The 22582-nt window shown below is 50.3% G+C and overlaps 1 protein-coding gene across 1 annotated transcript; it reads left to right on the forward strand.

Moving 5' to 3' along the window:
* Positions 1-9330: 9330 nt before the first annotated feature.
* LOC119315379 (2-methylene-furan-3-one reductase-like) lies at positions 9331-11071 on the forward strand. The gene is made up of 4 exons (XM_037590006.1): positions 9331-9861; positions 9953-10276; positions 10392-10551; positions 10640-11071. The coding sequence occupies exons 1-4, from the start codon at positions 9460-9462 to the stop codon at positions 10903-10905; spliced, it is 1152 nt and encodes a 383-aa protein (XP_037445903.1). The 5' UTR covers positions 9331-9459; the 3' UTR covers positions 10906-11071.
* Positions 11072-22582: the final 11511 nt, after the last annotated feature.

The following is a 22582-nucleotide window of genomic DNA, read 5'->3' on the forward strand; positions in this document are numbered from 1 at the left end:
AGAGGCTTGCTCATCACTCGGTAGGATTTTTTCAACTTAGGCGAGTACTGGACTGCAGCTAAGCCTCTGAGTGAGAGACTTGCTCATCACTCGGTAGGATTTTTTCAACTTAGGCAAGTACTGGACTGCAGCTAAGCCTCCGAGTGAGAGGCTTGCTCATCACTCGGTAGGATTTTTTTCAACTTAGGCGAGTATTGGACTGCAGCTAAGGCTCCGAGTGAGAGACTTGCTCATCACTCTGTAGGATTTTTTTCAACTTAGGCGAGTACTGGACTGCAGCTAAGCCTCCGAGTGAGAGGCTTGCTCATCACTTGGTAGGATTTTTTCAACTTAGGCAAAACGGATTCGCAGCTAAGCCACCCACTGGGGGATTTCAGAAACGAACGTAAGCAATCGACAATCATTTTCAGAAGACTGTAAAAACTCTTGTCTTTGATAAACAAACTACAAAGGTGCGTCTTATTGCATCTCAACAAACTGAGTGTTTAAGTATAAAAGGGGCGGAGCAGCTCCGCATTCCAAGCGTGCGGCTCGTCTTTCTTGTGCTCGACGTCGTAGAGGTGGTACGCTCCATTGTGGAGCACTCTGGTGACAACGAAGGGGCCTTCCCAAGAGGGAGCAAGCTTGTGTGGTTTCTGCTGATCCACTCGAAGAACCAAGTCTCCCTCTTGAAATGCTTGACCCCTCACATTTCTGGCATGGAAACGACGCAGGTCTTGCTGATAGATGGTTGATCAGATCAAGGCCATCTCTCTTTCTTATTCCAAGAGATCAACTGCATCTTGTCGTGCTCGTTCTGCTTCTTCCTCTGAGAAAAGCTCGACTCGGGGCGCATTGTGGAACAAGTCACTCGGAAGTACAGCTTCGGCTCCATAAACCAAGAAAAATGGGGTTCTGCCAGTCGACCGATTAGGAGTTGTCCTCAATCCCCACAATACTGATGGAAGTTCGTCGACCCAGGCTCCTGCTGCGTGTTTGAGGTGACGCATCAGTCGGGTTTTAGTCCTTTGAGAATCAATCCATTTGCTCTTTCAGCTTGTCCATTCGACTGGGGATGGGCGACTGAGGCATAGTCGACTCGAGTACCTTGTGAAGCACAGAAAGTTCTGAACTCATCAGAATCAAAGTTTGATCCGTTGTCAGCGATGATGCTGTGTGGAACACCATATCTGAATGTTATCTCTCTGATGAAGCTGACAACAGTGTTGGCATCAAGGTTCTTGATAGGCTTGGCCTCAATCCACTTGGTGAACTTGTCGACTGCTACAAGCACATGAGTGAATCCACTCCTACCAGTCCTCAGAGGTCCAACCATGTCTCATCCCCAAACAGCAAAGGGCCAGACGAGTGGAATGGTCTTCAGGGCTGACGCAGGCTTGTGAGACATGTTGGAGTAAAACTGGCAACCTTCACATTTGTCGACTATTTCTTGTGCCATCTCATTTGCCCGTGGCCAGTAAAATCCCGCTCGGTATGCTTTGGCCACAATGGTCCGAGAGGATGCATGATGACCACAGGTCCCCGAGTGGATGTCATTGACGATCACTCGACCTTCTTCTGGCGTTATGCATTTCTGGCAAACTCCAGTCACACTTTCTCTGAACAACTGTCCTCTTATCACAGTAAAGGCTTTAGATCGACGGACGATCTGATGAGCCTCTTCTTCATCTTCTGGGAGTTCCCTTCTAAGAATGTATGCGATATATGGTACTGTCCAATCGGGGGTGATGACCAAAACCTCCATAATCAAATCGACTACGGCTGGAATCTCGATTTCAGTCGGATCGGTGGCACTCTTCGGCTGTGGGGGCTCTTCAGTGAAGGGATCTTCTTGAACTGAAGGTGTATGAATGTGCTCCAAGAACACATTGCTGGGGATGGCTTCTCTCTTGGAGCCTATCTTTGCCAAATCATCGGCCGCTTGATTTTTCACTCAAGGGATGTGATGGAGCTCCAATTCCTCAAATCTCTTTTCTAGCTTTCTCACTACATTGCAATAACCAGTCATAGATGGGCTTATGACATCCCACTCCTTCATTACTTAATTGACCACCAAATCTGAGTCGCCATAGACCATGAGGCGACGGACGCCGAGTGAAATGGCCATACGCAACCCGTATAGAAGTGCATCATATTCGGCTTCATTGTTGGAGGAGTCAAAGTGAATCTGGAGAACATAGCTGAGTTTGTCACCGCAGGGGGATACCAACACCACCCCAGCACCGGAACCATTCAGCATCTTGGACCCATCGAAGAACATGGTCCAATGCTCCGAGTGGATTTGGGCTAGAAGTTGTTGTCCGATCCACTCGGCGAGAAAATCAGCTATTGCTTGGGACTTGATGGCCTTCTTTGCTTCAAACTTGATGTCCAGGGTAAGGAGTTCAATCGCCCACTTTGCCACTCGACCAGTTGTGTCTCTATTGTTCAGAATCTCTGATAATGGAGCGTCACTGACGACTGTAATGGAATGATCAGAGAAGTAGTGTGCAACTTTCTTCGTGGTCATGTGAATCCCATAAACAAGCTTCTGATAATGTGGATATCTTTGCTTCGACGGAGTCAGAACTTCAGAAACATAATATACTGGACGCTCAATTTTATAGGCTTTTCCTTCTTCCTCCCGCTCGACCGTGAGTACTGTAATGACAACTTGTCCAGTGGCTGCAATATAAAGCAGTAAAGGCTCTTTGCTGATTGGCGCAGCAAGCACCGGCTGGGTGGAAAGCAGGGCTTTGAGCTCTATAAACGCTGCGTCAGCTTCAGAGTCCACTCAAACTTATCAGACTTCTTCATCAGTCAGTAAAGAGGCAATGCCTTTTCACCGAGGCGAGAAATGAATCGACTCAAGGCGGCCAAACAACCAGTAAGCTTCTAGACATCATGCACACGCACAGGGCGTTTCATCCGAAGTATAGCACCAACTTTCTCTGGGTTAGCGTCGATCCCTCGTTCAGAAACGAGGAAACCGAGTAATTTTCCGCCAGGAACTCTGAATGTGCATTTTGATGGATTAAGCTTGATATCATATCTTCTGAGATTGGCAAAGGTTTCAGCAAGGTCAGCCAACAGGTCGTAACCTTTACGTGACTTGACCACAATGTCATCCATGTATGCTTCCACATTCTGACTGATTTGAGTGAGTAGACACTTCTGGATCATCCTCATGAATGTGGCTCCGGCGCTCCTCAAGCCGAATGGCATAGTGACATAACAAAAGCATCCGAATGGAGTGATGAAAGTCGTTTTTATCTCATCGGGACCATATAGTCGGATTTGATGGTACCCGAAATAGGTGTCCAAAAAAGACAAACGCTCACACCCCGTAGTTGAGTGAACGATTTGGTCGATGCGGGGGAGGGGGAAATAATCTTTCGGGCATGCCCGATTGATATGCTTGAAGTCAATGCACATGCGAAGTGAGTCGTCCTTCTTGGGGACCATGACAACATTGGCGAGACACTCGGAGTGGTAGATTTCACGGATGAACTCAGCTGCCAAGAGCCAAGCCACTTCCTCACCGATTGCTTTTCTCTTCTGGACGGCGGACCGTCGGAGATGTTCCTTGACTGGTTTTACTTTTGGGTCGACTCACAGATGATGCTCAGCCAGTCCCCTGGGTACACCCGGCATATCAGAAGGTTTCCATGCAAAGATGTCCCGGTTCTCACGGAGGAACTGGATGAGCGCTTCTTCCTATTTGTTGTCGAGTGTTGTTGAGATATGGGTCGGAGCAGCATTGTGGTCGGTCGGGTGAATATGAATCGGCTTCGTTTCACCGGACGACCGAAATGCAGAATCTGTGGCAGGCTTCTTGGCTCGCAGCAAATCACTCGGATCTGCATTTTTCTGATACTCTTGCAGTTCTACTACTGCCATCTGTGCATCGGCAATTTTTCAGCCCTTTTGGAAGCACTCTTCCGCCTTCTGCTGATTGCCGGTGACAGTGATTACTCCTTTAGGACCAGGCATCTTCAATTTGAGATACACATAACATGGTCGAGCCATAAAACATGCATAAGAGGGCCTACCCAGAATAGCATGGTAAGCACTCTTGAAATCCACTACCTCAAATGTCAACTTTTCCTTGCGGTAGTTCTTGGAATTACCGAAAACCACATCAAGGGCGATCTGGCCAAGTGACTGAGCTTTCTTGCCAGGAATAACGCCATGGAAACTCATGTTGCTTTCACTAAGCTTGGACATCGGAATGCCCAGTCCCTTCAAGGTTTAGGCATAAAGGATATTCAGGCCACTGCCACCATCCATCAGCACTTTAGTCAGTCGAGTGCCTCCAACTACTGGGTCGACCACCAGTGCTTGCCTCCCGGGGGTGGCTATATGAGCTGGATGGTCTGACTGGTCGAATGTGATGGCAGTCTGGGACCACTTCAGATAATTGGGTGTTGCAGGAGCAACCATGTTTACTTCCCTGTTAATAACCTTCAACCGGCTTTTGCTTTCAACATCAGCAAAAATCATCAGTGTGGAATTGATATTGGGAAAACCATCATCATCTTCTTCCCTATCCTCACCTTCGTCTGACTCCTTTTCCTTCTCCTTGGGTTGTTTCTCTCGGAACTGCTGGATAAGGAAACAGCACTGTCGAGTGGTGTGTTTAGGGTAAATGATGTTCCCCTCTTCATCTTTTTTGGTATGAATATGGCATGGTAAATCCAACACATCATTCCCATCTTTATCCTTAACTTTTTTGGGAGCCTAGAGCCCCTTGGGCTTTCCTTTGAACTTTCCTTGGGCAACAGCTAAAGCTTCACCTGGAGCAGCTGGTTCATCCTTTCGCTTCTGTTTCTGACTGGAATTCCCTCCTCCGGTTTCTTGGGCGACTGTTTTGTGCTTGCCACTCCGGAGTCAGTCTTCCTCTTCACCATTGGCATATTTGGTGGAAATCTCCATCATCCGAGTCAGAGTCATATCTCCTGTCCGACCAAATTTCAGATTCAACTCCCGATACTTAACGCCTTCCTTGAAGGCACAATTGCTTGGTGATCTGACACATTCTCCATTGTATGGTGCAACGTGATCCATCTCTGGATATAATCCCTCAAGGTTTCATTCAGTTTCTGGACACAACACTGCAATTCTGTCAACCCTGCCAGCCTTTTGCAAGTGCCTTCAAAGGTCCTAACAAACACTCGAGCAAGTTCCTCCCAACTATATATACTGCCAGGAGCCAACTGATTCAACCATGCTCTGGCTGAGCCCTCCAACATCAAGGGGAGGTGCTTCATAGCCACATCATCATTGCCGCCACCAATCTGCACAGCCACTCGGTAGTCCTCAAGCCAAGTGTTTGACTTGGACTCGCAGGTGAATTTGCTAACTCCAGTCGTCAACCTGAAGTTGGGAGGAATCACTGCTGCTCTGATGGCTCTGCTGAAACACTCGGGTCCTGAACGTGCACCCTGCTTCCAGTCGGATGATCTCTATCATGGCCTTCTCTATGAGCTCTGTTCCTATCAACCAGACCTTGAACGAGGATAGATCTTGCATCAAAGACTGCCTCTCTAGGGTCGACTGGAATTCTTCATTTGCCGCTGTGGGGGCGCCTGTCATCTTGCCGCCGAGGCACGTATGATCCACTCCTCGGAGGAGGCGTGGGCATTCGACGACGGTCATCGTGGTCGAGTCGATGATCATACTGCTCACGGTTCCTGTACTGATCTTGCCGGTGCCCACGTCCCTCACGCTGCGGAGGCGATCTTGGGCTGTGAGCAGATTGGACAGTATCTGCCACCATAGATCTGCTATGAATCCTATTCCGCGACTGAGATACTGCTGTATTCTGCTCTCCCCCTGCCCGGAGCAAAGCCCGGATCTGCATCAAACCTCGGCCAGCTTCTGACTTGGAAGGTTGAATTGACTCTGCTATTCGAGCTGCAGCTGTGAGATTCTAGATCGGAGTTCGGTATACCTGAGTTGGAGACGGAAAAAGTTGTCATCGACTGGATTCAGGAATTCACTGCCGAGCACGCTCGTCGAGTGCGCGTTGGAGGTTCTCCAGTCGAGTGCGCTTAGCTAAGTTGGCCAGGCGTGCCTCATCCAAGGCCTGGGCCTCGGGGGTTTCTCCAACGATAGGAGTGTGAAGTGCATCCATGTTACGGCGGCGAAGCTCTTCCCTCCGCTGCGAAGCGAGGGGTTCAGGGCGGTACTCCTCATGGACATGCAATGGGTCGCTGACGCCATCGCCCCCGTCTTCACGGGTGAAGCCAGGAGGACTGCATGGTCCATTGACCATCAAGACTTCCACCGGGGTCGCTGTTGTCGCACTCGGACGCGGTCTCGACGGAGCTACTCGACAGATCGAACAGGCCGTAGAGAGTTTCATCGGGCTCGATCGCCATGATTTGTGGGGTGGCCGATTGGCGGGCCACCACATGCCTCACCCACCGCTGAAGTCGCGACCGACCGCATCGTTGGCGCCGGCGAACAACGGAAAGCGAGGTTGCCATAGGAGCCGACCGATACTGAGTCGACGGCTGCCGAAGAAGGACGCCGCGGACGCATGCGCGGAAGTGCGTCGCCCCGCGTACGGGGAGCGCCCCGACGTCGAGTGGAGCCTCGTGGAGCCAAGCAGAGTCGTCGACGATGAAGACAAGCGCGCCGAGACGGATCTCGCGGCCTTCAGCCAATCCTCCGCCGGAAACCATGATGACGGGAATCAGAAAAATCGCAACTTCTCCAACAAACTGCTAAGACACCTGCCCCACGGTGGGCGCCAACTGTCGTGGTTCTAAGACTGACAGTAGAATGGGGGTAGGTATGAGGAGGCAAGATCCTAGCTATGGAGTAGTTGTACACACGAGTTTACGAGTTCAGGCCCTTCTCGGAAGAAGTAATAGCCCTACGTCTCGATGCCCTGAGGCGGTCGACTGGTTTATATGTGCGTGTGTTTACAAAAGATGTGAACCCAAGACCTGGAGGAGGGGTGGCTTATATAGAGTGCGCCAGGACCCCAGCTCCCATCCGTTATGCGGGACTTAATGTACATAAAGGTGGAGCGTTACAGGTAACGTCCGTATTAAAGTGTTATAAATGGTAGTTAAGGCTATGAGTAAACGCCCGACCGTTGCTGTGTAGAGTGGCTTCAGATCTTCTGTTCGTCGAGTGACTTCTGTGATGGTCGAGTGACATTGATTCTTCTGAGTGGAATGTCTCTGGTCGAGTGGATGATGGTACCCTTTGAATGCTACTGGCTTTAAGGTGATGTCCTTGGGGAGGTAGTCTAGGTTAGGCCTATGACCCTACCCTAGGTACATAGCTTCATCACCCTCCCCCCCCCCATCATCTTCTTCCCTGAGCAAGCAACACATTCTTTTCCATCACTAACCGCGCAAGCTTGGTCCCTCTAGCTGCTTCGCAGCCGATCGCCGTGCCAATGGCCGCTGTCCATCACCTTCAAACCAGACGAAACGGCCACAATTTTTGCTGCAATCGACACCATGGTTGTTGGAACTAGCCACATCGTGCTACATGCTTTTGATGATGGACAGTGGGGTGCTGCCACTCGGCCATGTGAGACGCTTGCCCGGACTGGCAGTAATAGGGTGGGGGCGAGGGGGCATGCTGCAACGGCAATGGATGTTGCCGGAGGCATTGCAGAACCGCCGGACACCCTTGTGTTGCAACCGCTGACAGAAAAGGCTTCAAACCCTTCATGGAAAGCTTCAACCGGATACAGGGAAAGCTCCAAGCAGTCAATGCCATTGTGGGAAGCTACAACCGTTCGCATAAAATGCTACAACCTTCGATGAAAAAAGCTTCAATTGAAAAGATAGAGAAACCTTTCACCAAGAGCTGCTCAAAAAGAAAATAGCTGCAACCTTAATAGGAAAGCTTCGACCGTAGATGAAAAAAGCTCCAACCATTGAAAGAGAAAGCTACAACCAGACACTACGCAATCAGAAAAGTTGCAACCATTGACAGAGAAAGCTTCAATTGTATGTGCGAAAAGCTTCAACCGGCGACTTGCGAGGGGGAAAGCTACGGCCAGTGACCTGGGATGGGCGAGACGAAGATACTACATTGGTCTTTCTGCTGGAACCGGCACTTGTTTTTTGCTACGACCGGTGGTTAATTTTGCTGCTACTGGCAACCCGAGGAGGGATGCATCTTTTTTGTGAGCTCGCCGTCGAGACATTGTGCCCGATGAGCCGTCGCCATCGAAGCGCGGCCGTTGTGCACTGGAGTTGCGAGCATCGCCACCGAACCTGCAAGCGCGCAACCACGGGCACATGCTGTTGCATGCACGGAGGCGAGAAAATGCATAAGGTAATCGACGCAGGTGAGGATGACTGCCGGCGGCAACGAGCAGGACGCCGGTGAGGGCGGGCGGCGCAGTGCTGCGACCGGAGGCGACAAAGCACGGCGTCGTGCATTCGAGGAGCTGCGCGAGATGCAGGACCAACGAGAGGAAGGAGAAGCGCGAGGGCAAACCGTTTTTCTGCCCGATCCAATGGCCCACCTGGATCACATCCGACGGATCACGCTTGACCGGCCGGAATTGTTGGGCCGGTGCGCCGACGCGTATTAGTCGCCTAATTAATATCCTTTATCAAAGAAAGAAAGTAAGATTTCATAGAGTTTAGTTGTGTAGATTTGAACTTCCTTCGTTTTTATTTACTCTACTCCCTCCGTTTCAGTTTACAAGTCCTACGTGTATATCTAGGTTGTCAATTTTATCACCCTAATATAAACTATATAACACAAAATTATACTGTTTGAAAATAGAACATCTAAAAGTTATATCGGTATATTTTTTGTAATATATGACTTGTATTATGTTGGTCAAATTGACGACCTAGGGGCACGGGCACGCCTTGTAAACTGAGAGAGTGGGAGTAGCGTATTATAGTTGACTGAAGTCAAACTTCGTAAAGTTTGACCAAGTTAATAAAAAAAGTACAAACATTTATTATAACAAATTTATATGATATGAAAGTACATTCAGTAATAAATCTAATGGTATTGATTTGATATTGTATATAGTAATATTTTTGTTTATAAATTTTGTCAAAGTTTATAAAGTTTGATTTTGATTAAAGTTAATACGCGGACTAAATAAAAACCGAGGGAGTGCTTATTTATTTATTTTAGAAAAATAGTCCTTAGATGTTCGGCCGGGCGAACTTCAATTCATGGATCCGCAAGTGACCTGCTACCTGCTGCTGGCGCCAAAAAATATGCACAAGGAAAGTGACCTGCTGAAACTGAAGCCTAGCAGCCAGGTGTCACAACCAGCGGAAGTTTCTCCTTCCTTCGATCACAAACGCAAATCTCAACTAGATCCTCCCGCAGCCGGTCCCGGCCTTTTATCCCCAGCCATTCCCCGCCACTCCCAGCTGCCACAGCGGATAACTAAAGCTAAGCAATCACAAGAACTCACGCACGCACGCACACGAAGAACACAGAGACCAGAGGAGCATAAAAAAGATTAGCAAGATGCAAGCATTCCTCGCCTACTCGATCCTTCCGAATCCATGCTCCAGATCCTTCTTCCCGCGTCCAACAAATCGACCCCAGTTCCTCCTGTCCTCGGTTTCGGAATCGAGGACGGGTGCTGCTCCCACCGCGAGAAGATGCGGTGGGACGGGCCGGAGAGTGGTGACCGCGGCGTCATCGTCCCCGGCGGTGGCCACCACGGCGACGGACGTTCCCGGGACGATGAAGGCCTGGGCGTACGAAGAGTACGGGGACGCCAGCGTGCTTAAGCTCGACGAGGCCGTGTCGGTGCCGGCGGTGGGCGAGGACCAGGTGCTGGTCAGGGTGGCGGCCGCGGCGCTCAACCCCGTCGACTCCAAGCGGCGTATGGGCAAGTTCAAGGCCACCGACTCCCCACTCCCGGTGAGCTCGGGCGCCCCTTCAGTTTCACTTCCTTCCGAGTTCGAGGCTTCGAGCTCTTGATTTGATCACTTGTGTCGTGGTTGGTCTGCAGACTGTTCCAGGGTACGACATGGCCGGAGTGGTGGTCAAGGTCGGCAGCCAGGTGAAGAGCCTCAAGGAAGGCGACGAGGTGTACGGCCACATCAGCGAGAAGGTCCTGGAGGGACCCAAGCAGTTCGGCTCGCTGGCAGAGTACACCGCCGTGGAGGAGAAGCTGGTGGCCCTCAAGCCCAAGAGCATCGACTTCGCGCAGGCCGCCGGTCTGCCGCTCGCCATCGAGACCGCCCATGAGGGCCTCGAGAGGGCAGGCTTCTCCGCCGGCAAGTCCATCCTTGTCCTCGGCGGCGCCGGCGGAGTCGGGACCCTTGTCATCCAGGTCCGACATTGCTCCCACTTCAGTTCAGTCTCCAAATGGACTGAATTTCTCTCCAGTCAAGCAATAGCCAGCTGAACTGAACATCATTTTTACACTGTGATAATGCGTAATGAAGCTGGCGAAGCAAGTTTACGGCGCGTCGAAGGTGGCGGCGACGGCGAGCACCCCGAAGCTGGAGCTCCTGAAAAGCCTGGGGGCCGACGTGGCCATCGACTACACCAAGGAGAACTTCGAGGACATGCCGGAGAAGTACGACGTCGTGTTCGACGCAGTCGGTAAGTTCCTTTGTCAACAGTACAGAAGACTGCCAAAACACGCACACCAAGCAGTAGTCCGGAGCTGACACATGCTCGGGGGTTTCAGGCCAGGGCGAGAAGGCGGTCAAGGTGGTGAAGGAGGGCGGCAGCGTGGTGGTGCTCACCGGCGCGGTCGCGCCCCCGGGGTTCCGGTTCGTGGTCACCTCCGACGGGTCCGTCCTGGCGAAGCTCAACCCTTACCTCGAGGCCGGCAAGGTGAAGCCGGTGGTCGACCCCAAGGGGCCCTTCCCCTTCTCCCAGGTCGTGGAGGCGTTTTCCTACCTCGAGACCGGGCGAGCCACCGGCAAAGTAGTCATCTCACCTGTTCCATGAGACACTTCTGTAAATAGCTAGCACAAGTGATGTGTTTTTGTCAGAGTTTACTGAGCAAATATTTGTTGGATCGTGCGTATAAACAGAAAAATATGTGATGTTATCAGAGATGGCAGTAGGTTCCTGGCGTATTACAATGAACATAAATCTTTTTTTGTTCAATCTGTACCTGGCCTTTCACCATTCAGTTAAGTTTCAGATGCTTCAAAAGGCTACAGAGGGTTGTACTGCTTTCCTGAATTTCCAAAGTGAAAGTGAGCGCGCTAATTATTCCGAGGCAATCGACAATTTAACACCTTGATGATTAACTAGCCTACGCGGTAGGATTTTATTAGGATCAGAATGAAGAACTTGAATGATTACAGTGCCTTACGGTAGCACACCGGAAGTGGTTTAATGTAGGGAACCACTAGGCATCAGACTAGTGATGCTTAGCCTCCCGTCAGATCAGTCGATTTCTGCAGTTACTAGTGTTAAACATATGATTTAGGAACTGCTCGACACCCCTAACCTGGGGTGTGGCTATCTCATTATATAGAGGTATCCAAGGGGTACAATACAATGTTACAATACAGATATACAGAGGTTACGTATATACAGTCTAACACCCTCCCTCAATCTTAACTATGTCCTGAAGTACAAAGCAAGTTAAGATTGCGCCTATAGCCTACAAACTGTGATTGTGGAAGAGGCTTCGTGAAGATGTCAGCAAGTTGATCCTTTGACGAGATGAACTTGATACAGAGTAGTTTCTGTGCAACACGTTCCCGAACAAAGTGATAATCCACCTTAATGTGTTTTGTCCTAGCATGAAACACCGGGTTAGAAGAAAGATATGTCGCACCAATGTTGTCACACCACAGGACCGGAGGACGAGCTTGAGGAACACGCAACTCTCTCAACAGAGACTGTACCCATATGATCTCAGCAGTTGCATCAGCAACAGCTTTGTACTCAGCCTCAGTACTACTGCGAGACACAGTTGCTTGCTTGCGAGCATTCCAGGCGATCAAGTTAGGACCCAGAAATACCGCATAGCCCCCCATGGATCGCCTGTCATCCGGACTACCAGCCCAATCTGCATCAAAGAAAGCCGAGAGCTCATACGACGGTGCAGACTGAAGAAGCAAACCATAGGAGGCACTAAGACTGACATAGCGCAAAATACGCTTCACAGCTGACCAGTGAGACGTCCTAGGTGCATGCAAAAACTGACAGACACGGTTGACTGCATAGGAGATATCAGGCCTGGTAATAGTAAGGTATTGCAGACCACCAACGATACTGCGATACTCAGTAGCATCATCAGACGAGAGAGGATAACCGTCAAGAGCAGACAACCGATCAGTGGCAGACATCGGAGTGTTAACATGTTTGCATGTGAGCATTCCAGCACGACGCAACAAGTCCAAGGCGTACTTTTTCCGAGTGAGAGTCAAACCAGCAGAGGACCGTGAAACCTCAAGACCAAGGAAAAAATGAAGAGCACCTAAATCCTTGACAGCAAAATCATCACGGAGAGCAATCACAAGGCGATCAGCAGCAGCAGCGGAGGAACTGATGAGAATGATATCATCAACATAAACCAAAAGATACATCGTAACCTCAGGGCGCTGGAGGAGAAACAGTGACGTATCAGCAGTGGAGGGAGTAAACCCAAGAGCCCGAAGAACAGATCCCAGGCGAGCATGCCATGCACGAGGAGCCTGTTTGAGCCCATACAGTGCCTTAACCAGACGACAGAGATGGTGAGGTCGTGTCGGATCAACAAAACCAGGTGGCTGACGCATATAAACCTCCTCCTCCAGAATGCCATGCAGAAAAGCGTTCTGCACATCAAGCTGACGAAGGAACCATCCGCGAGTAACCGCAATAGACAGTAGTAATCGAATGGTAGTAGGCTTGATGACGGGACTGAAAGTGTCTTCATAATCAAGACCATACCTCTGTTTGAAGCCCTTTGCAACTAACTGTGCCTTGTAGCGTTCAATGGAGCCATCAGCATGTCTCTTGAGTTTGAAAACCCACTTGGAATCAATGACGTTGACATCGGACACTGGAGGAACAAGACGCCAAGTATCATTCTGTTGGAGGGCCTGAAACTCTTGTTCCATTGCAGCACGCCAATGAGGAATACTTAGTGCAGCCTGAAAGTGACGAGGCTTTGCAGTGGGATCGCCAGCACTGTCAGCCATGCACGTAGCAAGCCACGCAACCGTGCCATCCGTCTGCTTCTTTGGACGAAAACCACCAGACTGGCTCCGTGTGCGAGGACGAAGGGTGACTGCAGGTTCAACTGGCAAAGTCGGTGCAGCAGAGGATGTTGACGAGGCCAGCACCAAGTCGGACGAGTCAGGCACGCCAGTGACCGAGGCAGGGCTGGTCGGCGACCCTAGCGCAGAGGCGGACCGGGCCGGAGCAAGTGACGAGGCCTCCGGGCTGGCGGCAGCAGCAGTCGGCCCGGGCGAGAGACCCGCCAGTGGCCCGGGCGAGCCACGCGAGGCTGGCGCTGGTGAGGCCTGCGCGTCGGGCGAAGCGGGTGCTGGCGAGGCCATTGGTGCTGACGAGGCAAGCGAGCCAGGCGAGCCCAGCGCCCGTGGGGCCAGCATGGAGCCAGGCTGACCCGGCGCCCGCGAAGCAGGCGAGACGGTGACGGGTTGGCAGGTGCCGCCCGTCATGCATGGCACATGCACGTCCCGACCAGGGAGCTCATCGGTGACCTGTTCATCAAGTAGCTCAAGCCGGACACCGCGTCCAATACCTGCAGCATGATTAGGGAGCAACGAAGGGGCATATGCAACATCCACAAATTGATCAGGCGTAGGTGTGTACACAGGCACCGGTGGTGTAGAAGTGGTAGGGTTAGTCGGAAGTGCACGAAAAGGGAAAACATTTTCATCAAATACTACATCACGAGAGATGTAGACGCGGTTGGTAGGAACATGCAAGCACTTGTACCCTTTGTGAAGAGGACTATACCCGAGAAAAACACACTTCTTAGACCGAAACTCTAACTTGCGTTTGTTGTAAGGACGCAAGTGAGGCCAACATGCACAACCGAACACTTTGAAAAAAGTGTAGTCTGGAGTCTCATTAAGCAGAAGTTCAAGAGGGGTTTGCATTTTCAGAAGTCTCGAGGGAAGCCTGTTTATGAGAAAACAAGCTGTGGAGAAGGCATCACTCCAGAACCGAAACGGGACGGAGGCATGAGCGAGCAAGGTTAGACCAGTTTCAACAAGATGGCGATGGTTACGCTCGGCAATACCATTCTGCTGATGTGTATGAGGACATGACACGCGGTGCAAAATCCCAAGTTTGTTAAAAAACGAGTTGAGGTTGTGGTATTCACCCTCCCCCCAGTCGGATTGGGCATGGATGATTTTCTGCTTAAGAAGACGCTCAACGTGTGCTTGAAACTGAATGAAGACATCGAACACATCAGACTTACGTTTAATAAGATATAACCAAGTAAAACGGCTGTAAGAATCAATGAAACTGACATAATAATTGTGACCACTAACAGATGTCTGGGCATGACCCCATACGTCAGAAAACACAAGCTCAAGAGGATGTTTCACAACACGACTAGACTCTGAAAAAGCAAGTTGATGACTCTTGCCCAGCTGATAGGCATCACAAATAGTTTCAGCAGTTTTATTGGACACAACTGGAAGATCATGACGATGCAAAACATATCGAACTATGGGAGCCGCCGGGTGACCAAGGCGCGTATGCCAGTGTGTAGACGACACACGAACACCACTGAACACCTGGGGAGAGGACGGCGTGGAAGGTGGGCATGGTGCATCAAGTGCATACAGGCCATGGCGAAGACGACCGCTAAGCAGAATGGCCCTCGTGTCCCGATCCTTGATAAAGAAACGAAAAGGGTGAAACTCAGCAAGGACATTATTATCACGAGTAAGTTGAGGAATAGACAATAGACTACGCGTAGCAGAAGGAACACGAAGGACATTAGAGAGGTGTAATGTGCGAATATTGTGTGCAAGGAAAGAGGCCTGACCAACATGGGAGATGCGCATACCTGCTCGACTGACGGTGTGCACCTGATCATGACCACGATATGGCTCCTGAGTTGAGAGCTTACCCATCTCACTGGTGAGGTGGTGGTAGCTCCAGTGTCCATGTACCATGTAGGATCAATGGAGTAAGACGGAGTACGGCCATGATCATGACTCGTCACGGCAGCAGCGGCTTGCTTCTCGTTCCCTTTGCCGTTGTTGCCGAGGCCCAGAAAATCTTGTTTGTAGTGATGATGGCAGCGAGAGGCAATGTGGCGCTCAAGACCACACAACTGGCAGGCCTGTTGGGCACCACAAGAAGAAGAACACGCCACCGGCCGGTTACCACCTGAGATGGTCAGAGCACTGCCCCGCGAGGCCGGTTGTGAAGGCAGCGCCGGTCTGCCTCCTGAAGATGATGACCGTTGGGGCTTGCCACGAGTTGCGGCATTGGCGGAGGCGAAACTGGGGGAGGCTCGGCGCGCCTTAATGCGCTGCTCACGGCCAAGCAGACGTGCATAAAGCTCACGAGGTGGAAGCGGTTCATCGCGGCCATGAACATTCTCGATGAGATTGTCATAATCATCATCAAGCCCATTAAGCACGAAGGTGTTGAACTACTCATCCTGCAGCGACTGGCCAACTGAGGCCAACGTGTCGGTGAGACCCCGCATCTTGTTGAAGTAGTCGGTGATGCTGAGGTCACCAAGCTTCGTCTCACCCAGCTCGGTGTGTATAGAGTGAGAGCGCGCCTGAGACTGAGAGGCAAAACTGGTGTGAAGTGTTGCCCACGCCTCCCGGGACGTAGCGGCGAAGATGACCAGCGACGAGACGCTCGGGGTGAGCGAGGACTGAATGGCGGAGAGGATGGCCTGATCCTGAGCCACCCAGGTGGTACGCCGGGTGATGAGGGGGCGGACACGGGGTGGATCCGTCAACGTAGCCCTCCAGATAGCGACTCCGCAGAAGAGGGAGCACCTGGGCATGCCAGGACAGGTAGTTGTCTGGCACGAGCTTCACCGGCAGCAGATGCGAGAAGTAGAACGGCGCAGGCACCGTGGCCGAATCAACATGGGCATGCGGCGATGCATATAGGCCCATCGACGAGGCTGCCCCAGGATGCATGGGATACACCGGGTAGGGCGGGTAGGAGCCGGGGGACGCTGCCCTGGGAGCACCATAGTGTGTCGCGAGGGGCGCCGTAGGGTGCCGCAGGGGCACCGTGGTAGGGTGTCGCGAGGGCACCGTGGTCGGCCGCGGTCGAAGCCGCGGGCGGCGATGCAGCCGCAGCTCCGTGCGGGTGCGGGGAAGACGCCAGCGTAACACCCCGGATATGATTTTCCCAATATGTACTCCAACTCTTGTCGTTTCCGGCATTAAGTTATTTTATTTTCTCAGGTTCGGGTTTTTATCTCCGTGTGTTGTTGTCATTGTCATGCATCTCATATCATGTCATCATGTGCATTGCATTTGCATACGTATTCATCTCATGCATTCGAGCATTTTCCCCGTTGTCTATTTTGCATTCCAGCGCTCCGTTCTCCTCCGGTGGTCAATTCTACCTTTCTTTCATATGTGGGGATTAAACATTTCCGGATTGGACCGAGACTTGCCAAGCGGCCTTGGTTTACTACCGGTAGACCGCCTGTCAAGTTTCGTAGCATTTGGACTTTGCTTCATACTCCAACGGTTAACCGAGGGACCGAAAAGGCCTCGTGTGTGTTGCAGCCCAACACCCCTCCAATTGGCTCAAAACCCACCAAAACCCTCTCCATCATCTAGAGCGTTCGATCACGATCGCGTGCCCGAAAACCGCACCTCATTTGGACACTCCTAGCTCCCTCTACCTCTATATAAAGACCCCTCCTTGAAAATCCGGATCTCCCCCATCCAAACCCTAAAAAAATCACCTCCGCCGCCGCCGGACACGTCCGGACGGCGCCGAACGCGTCCGCCGCCTCCGCCGACCTATCCGCGCGCGCCACGTGGCTCGGCAGAACCCACTTCACCGCTTCCCGCCACCGGCCCGCGAGGGCCCGAGGCCGGCCCTCCCCGCCGACCGCGCGGGCCAGATCCGCCGCGCCCCGCCGCCTCTTCTTCTCCGCAGCGTCGCCCGCCTCCTCACGCCGAGCCGCCCGCCGCCCTCCGCCGCATCTGCTCCGACCACCGCGCGACCTCGCCGGAGCGGGAGGTCGCCTCGCCTCCTTCCGCCGCCCGGCTTCTTGCCGCCGACGTTCGCCGTGGCCAGGAGAGCCCGAGGCCGCCATCCCGTCGCCTCCCCGCCTCTCCGGCGATCCCCGACGTCAAGGCCGGCCCCCGCTTCTCCTCCGTCTCCGGCGAACAATGCATCCCGGCCATCCTCGTAAAGCGTGCCGGCCGGATCTAGATCTGGGATTTGTCTCGCGTTGACTTTTTGCCCGAAACCCTAATATTTTGGCTATGTTCATCGCATCGTAACTTTGCATCCATAGCTCCGTTTTGGGCATATATCATATCAAAATGTTCGCCTCAGAGAGCACATCATTTCACCTCATTGCATCATTGTCATTTGAGTTCATCTTGATGCCCTAAATGCTGTTAGAAGAATGCTATTTGAGATAATTGTCAGATCTGCTGCTCCAATTAGACATTTGTCATTTTTGCCATGATTAATGTGTGCATGATATGCCCCTGAGCTCTACATGAGTTTTGTTATATGTTTTACCATCTATCCAGAGGTGAAATCCATGTATTTTTGTGATGTGTGTGGTGAGTAGCACAAGCTTGCAAAGTGGTGCATTCGTTAATGCTGATTTCAGGGACTTAGCATTTCCACTAAGTCATTGATCTGTTTATCTTAGTCTGCCATATGTTCTTATTGTTTCCTAGTGATCCGTGCCTCTTTTGAGGATGATCAGTAAGGATGTTTTGTTAATCTTGTAGTGCTCTATCCATCCATGTCTTTGTTTGCAATTATGAAGCACCCTAGCTTGAGTCAAGCTCTACTTTGTCATTTCGTGAATCTGGGCAGATTGTCTACTTGTTAGCAATTTTGCCGAGGATGTTGTAGTTGATCCGTGCATGCTATGTTATTGTTCTTGCCATGTATAGCTTGTATTTTGTGTATTCTTGATGGGTGTATGCTTAGTTTGTCATGACTTGCTCTGTAGTGAGTGCATCGAGCTCGTAAACATGCCTACTTGATATCTGTTTCAGCATGCTCCAGTTTTCACTAAGTCTGAGAACTGATTATGTTTTTGCCATGTTCACATGCTTGCAAATGTATTTTCTGATCCCTTTTGGCTCAAGGTTACTAAGGGACTTTTGTTAAGCTCTTTGCGTAGCTCCATTCCATGCTTTACTTTGCCATGTTTGGGTCCTGTAGCATATAGTTTTCATGCTCCAAAGTGTACTATCTGATCTGAAATTCCAGACAAGTGTTAATTTCACTAAGTCTGAAATCTGTTTACCAAATGCATTTTTGTCATGCTTGTTTGAACCTGTTAATGGATGAATTGGCCGTAGCTCAGTGTTCCCATTTTGTTAAGCATCATGAATGGATCCCTATCATGTATTTTGATGCCATGTTTGGGTGCTATAGCATGTTCATCTTGTTGCATCTAGTTGGCTACTTGCTGTAAATCGCAGAACGTGGTCATATTTGAATTGCTTGCCATTTCCAAACCGTAACTCCGATTCCGGCGTTCTTTATATTGTTTTCAAGCGATTTCATCTCATCTTTCCAGTGGAACACTTGAATTTCCAAGTTGAGGCCAGGTTCATGCATTCCTTGTCAAATCTTGCATATGTATCACATATTGCATCCCGCATAGCATACCATGATTGCATCATATTGTTGGAGTTTTGCACGTGGTTGATTGTGTCCTTGTTGCTTGTTTGTCTTGTTTGGGTAGAGCCGGGAGACGAGTTCGCTAATGAGGAGCCCGTTGAGTTTGCTTTCGAGGATCCAGTCAACTCTGACAACTTTGCAGGCAAGATGATCATACCCTCGAAATCACTACTATCTTTGCTTTGCTAGATGCTCGCTCTTTTGCTATGCCTATGCTATGATGCCTACCACTTTCTTATCATGCCTCCCAAATTGCCATGTCAAACCTCTAACCCACCATGTCCTAGCAAACCGTTGATTGGCTATGTTACCGCTTTGCTCAGCCCCCTCTTATAGCGTTGCTAGTTGCAGGTGAAGATTGGAGACCGTTCCTTGTTGGAACATTATTTACTTGTTGGGATATCATTATATTGCCTTGTTATCTTAATGCATCTATATACTTGGTAAAGGGTGGAAGGCTCGGCCTCTCGCCTAGTGTTTTGTTCCATTCTTGCCGCCCTAGTTTCCGTCATATCGGTGTTATGTTCCCGGATTTTGCGTTCCTTACGCGGTTGGGTGATAATGGGAACCCCTTAATAGTTCGCCTTGATTAAAGCTTTTCCAGCAATGCCCAACCTTCGTTTTATCATTTGCCACCTAGCCTCTTTTCCCTTGGGTTTCCGGAGCCCGAGGGTCATCTTATTTTAAACCCCCCCCCCTGGGGCAGTGCTCCTCTAAGTGTTGGTCCAACCGAGCGATGTCCGGGGCTACCAGGGGCAACTCTGGGCTGGCCTACCCGACATCTGGCTCATCTGAGTGTGCCCTGAGAACGAGATATGTGCAGATCCTATCGGGATTTGTCGGCACATTCGGGCGGTGTTGCTGGATTTGTTTTAACTTGTCGAAGTGTCTTGAAGAACCGGGATACCGAGTCTGATCGGAATGTCTCGGGAGGAGGTCTATTCCTTCGTTGACCGTGAGAGCTTGTCATGGGCTAAGTTGGGACTCCCCTGCAGGGATTTGAACTTTCGAAAGTCGTGCCCACGGTTATGGGCAGATGGGAATTTGTTAATGTCCGGTTGTAGACAACTTGAACCTTAACTTAATTAAAATGAATTAACAGTGTGAGTTACCGTGATGGTCTCTTCTCGGTGGAGTCCGAGAAGTGAACACGGTGTTGGAGTAATGCTTGCCGCAGGATGTTCTCTAGTTACTCGCTCGCGCTTTGCCTCCTCTTCTCGCTCTCTTTTGCGAACAGGATAGCCACCATATATGCTAGTTGCTTGTTGCAACTCCACATATTTTACCTTGCCTTACCTTTAAGCTTAAATAGTCTTGATCGCGAGGGTGCGAGATTGCTGAGTCCCTGTGGCTCACAGATTACTTCCAAACCAGATGCAGGGCGTGATGACTCCATTCCAGATGACGCGCTTGAGCTCAAGTGGGAGTTCTACGAGGACTCACGCCGTTACTACGTGTCTTTCCCTGATGATCAGTAGTGGTGCCCAGTTGGGGTGATCGGGACCGTGTCGCATGTTGGGTTATCTTTTATTTTGGTGCCGTAGTTGGGCCATGAGTGTTTGATTGATGTAATGCTATTTATGTACTTTGATTGACGTGGAAAGTGTAAGCCAACTATGTATCTCCCCTTTTATTATCTATATTACATGGGATGTTGTGAAGATTGCCTAACTTGCGACATTGCTTTTCAATGCGGTTATGTCTCTAAGTCGTGCCTCGACACGTGGGAGCTATAGCCGCATCGAGGGCGTTACAAGTTGGTATCAGAGCCTTCCCCGACCTTAGGAGCCCCCATTGCTTGATCTTTTTTAGCGGCCGAGTTGAGTCTAGAAAAATGTTTTGAGTCATTTAGGAATTATATATCGGAGAGTTTAGAAATTCTTTTTACTCCCCAGTCTCCTCATCGCTCTGGTAAGGCATCCTGATGTAGAGTTTTGACTCTTCTCTTCTCAAATTTCACAAAAAAAAATTAGGATCATGCGGGTATCTTGGAATCATTCCGATGGTTTTGTGACGAGAACATTGTTCTTGGTGCCTCCTGTCTTTAGGGGTTGTGGCAGTGTCCCGGGGAGTTGAGCTCCGAGGTGTTGTCGTCACAATTTTATCGTTGCAGTTCTAGAATACCTGAGTTTAGTTCGCCAACATCGAAAATCTCTTTTATGCAGTTCGTTGGTGAGATAATCTCGACGCCACCCAGTACTGGGGCGGGAATTCGGGAGTATCGCCATAACTTTTATAACGGATGCTTTTCGAAGGTTGAGGTAGATGGTTTCCGAAGTTTTCTCGGTTATGTGTTGAAGGATGGATACAGCTGATGTAGGATTTGCTAGATTTGGGTGAGATATTATGCTTCCCCTGTATTCCCAACACCTGATTGCATAACCGGAAAGGTTCGGGAGTTTCACAGGTGGGAATTCTTGTAGCTCTAGTTCTTCTTCCATGGATATTAGGTTTGAGATTGGGATTTCTTACCGAGTATTCGTTCTTGATCCGTACCTTGTTGTTTTATTCCTCTACCTAAATTCTAAGTGGTATGGATATGTGACCATTTCAACTGGAATGCATTCGTTCTTATGTTGGGATGTGAAGACTATATGTTGCAATTTCAACCCGTTTGATTCAGCTTCATTTTATCTGTCAATGTGCTAACGGGTGTCACCCTCTTCAGGATGGCTCCCGCTAAGAGCACCAATCAGAATTAGGATCAAGATCCGCCACCACCTCCACCTTCTCCGGAGGCATGGCAAGCTGTGATGGCCGCAACCAATGCAAACACACAGTTAATCATGCAAATTCTTCAAGAGCGCAATCAAGCGAACCAAGGCAACCAAGGCAACAACCAGAATCACTTTGCTACACTCAACCAGTTCCTTGCTAACGGGCCAAAGACTTTTAGCAATTGTGTTGAGGCAACTGATGCTGACGATTGGCTCGTGGATCTGTGCAAGCATTTCGAGTGCAGTAACGTCAGGCTTGAGGACTTTGTCAAGTTCGCTTCCTTCCAACTCAAAGACCAAGCTGCAGAATGGTTCCAGCAGTACAAGGATTCCAGAGGAGGCCGTGTGATTACCTGGGATGAATTCCGTCAAGACTTCAAAGCTCATCATATTCCTTAGAGCGTGGTTGAAAGCAAGCGTGAGGAATTCCGCAACCTGAAGCAAGGCTCTTTGTCTGTCTATGACTACAACAAGTTGTTTCAGAAGCTCGCCCGCTTTGCTAAGCAGGACGTCCCCGACGAGAAGAGCATGATATACCAGTTCAGGGGTGGTCTCAGGGAAGAAATCCAGCTAGCTCTTGTTCTCTTTGAGCCCTTGAGGTATGATGAGTTCTACAACATGGCATTGAAGCAAGAGGCCGCTCAACTGAAGTGTGATGCTTCCAAGAAGCGAGTCAGAGATGCTACTCCTTCTTCCTCTACTCAAGTGGCCAAGCAGCAGAAGTATTGGCTTCCTCCTCCTCCGTTCCGTTAGCCGTATCAGCAGAAGAGCAAAGGTGGCAGTGGATCTTCCCACCCATCCAACCCTGGTTTTCAGAACAAGACTTCGTCTCAAGCTCCAAGATCGAGTGCTCCGTATCACCGTCCGCTTTTAGAGGTCACGTGCAACAAGTGCCAACAGAAGGGTCACTATGCGAACAAATGCTTCAATCAGAGGCGTCTCCCTCCTCCTCCTCCTGTGAGATCGGCAAGTACAGCTATGGTCAAGCATAACACCAAGTCCGCCAAGGTCAACTTGCTGAATGCAGCTTAGGCAGAGGACTCGTCAGATGTCATCATGGGTAACCTTCCTGTTAACGATGTTCCTGCAAAAGTTCTTTTTGACACGGG

This window comes from Triticum dicoccoides, chromosome 6A (assembly GCF_002162155.2).
Source record: "Triticum dicoccoides isolate Atlit2015 ecotype Zavitan chromosome 6A, WEW_v2.0, whole genome shotgun sequence".
NCBI classification, from domain to species: Eukaryota; Viridiplantae; Streptophyta; class Magnoliopsida; order Poales; family Poaceae; genus Triticum; species Triticum dicoccoides.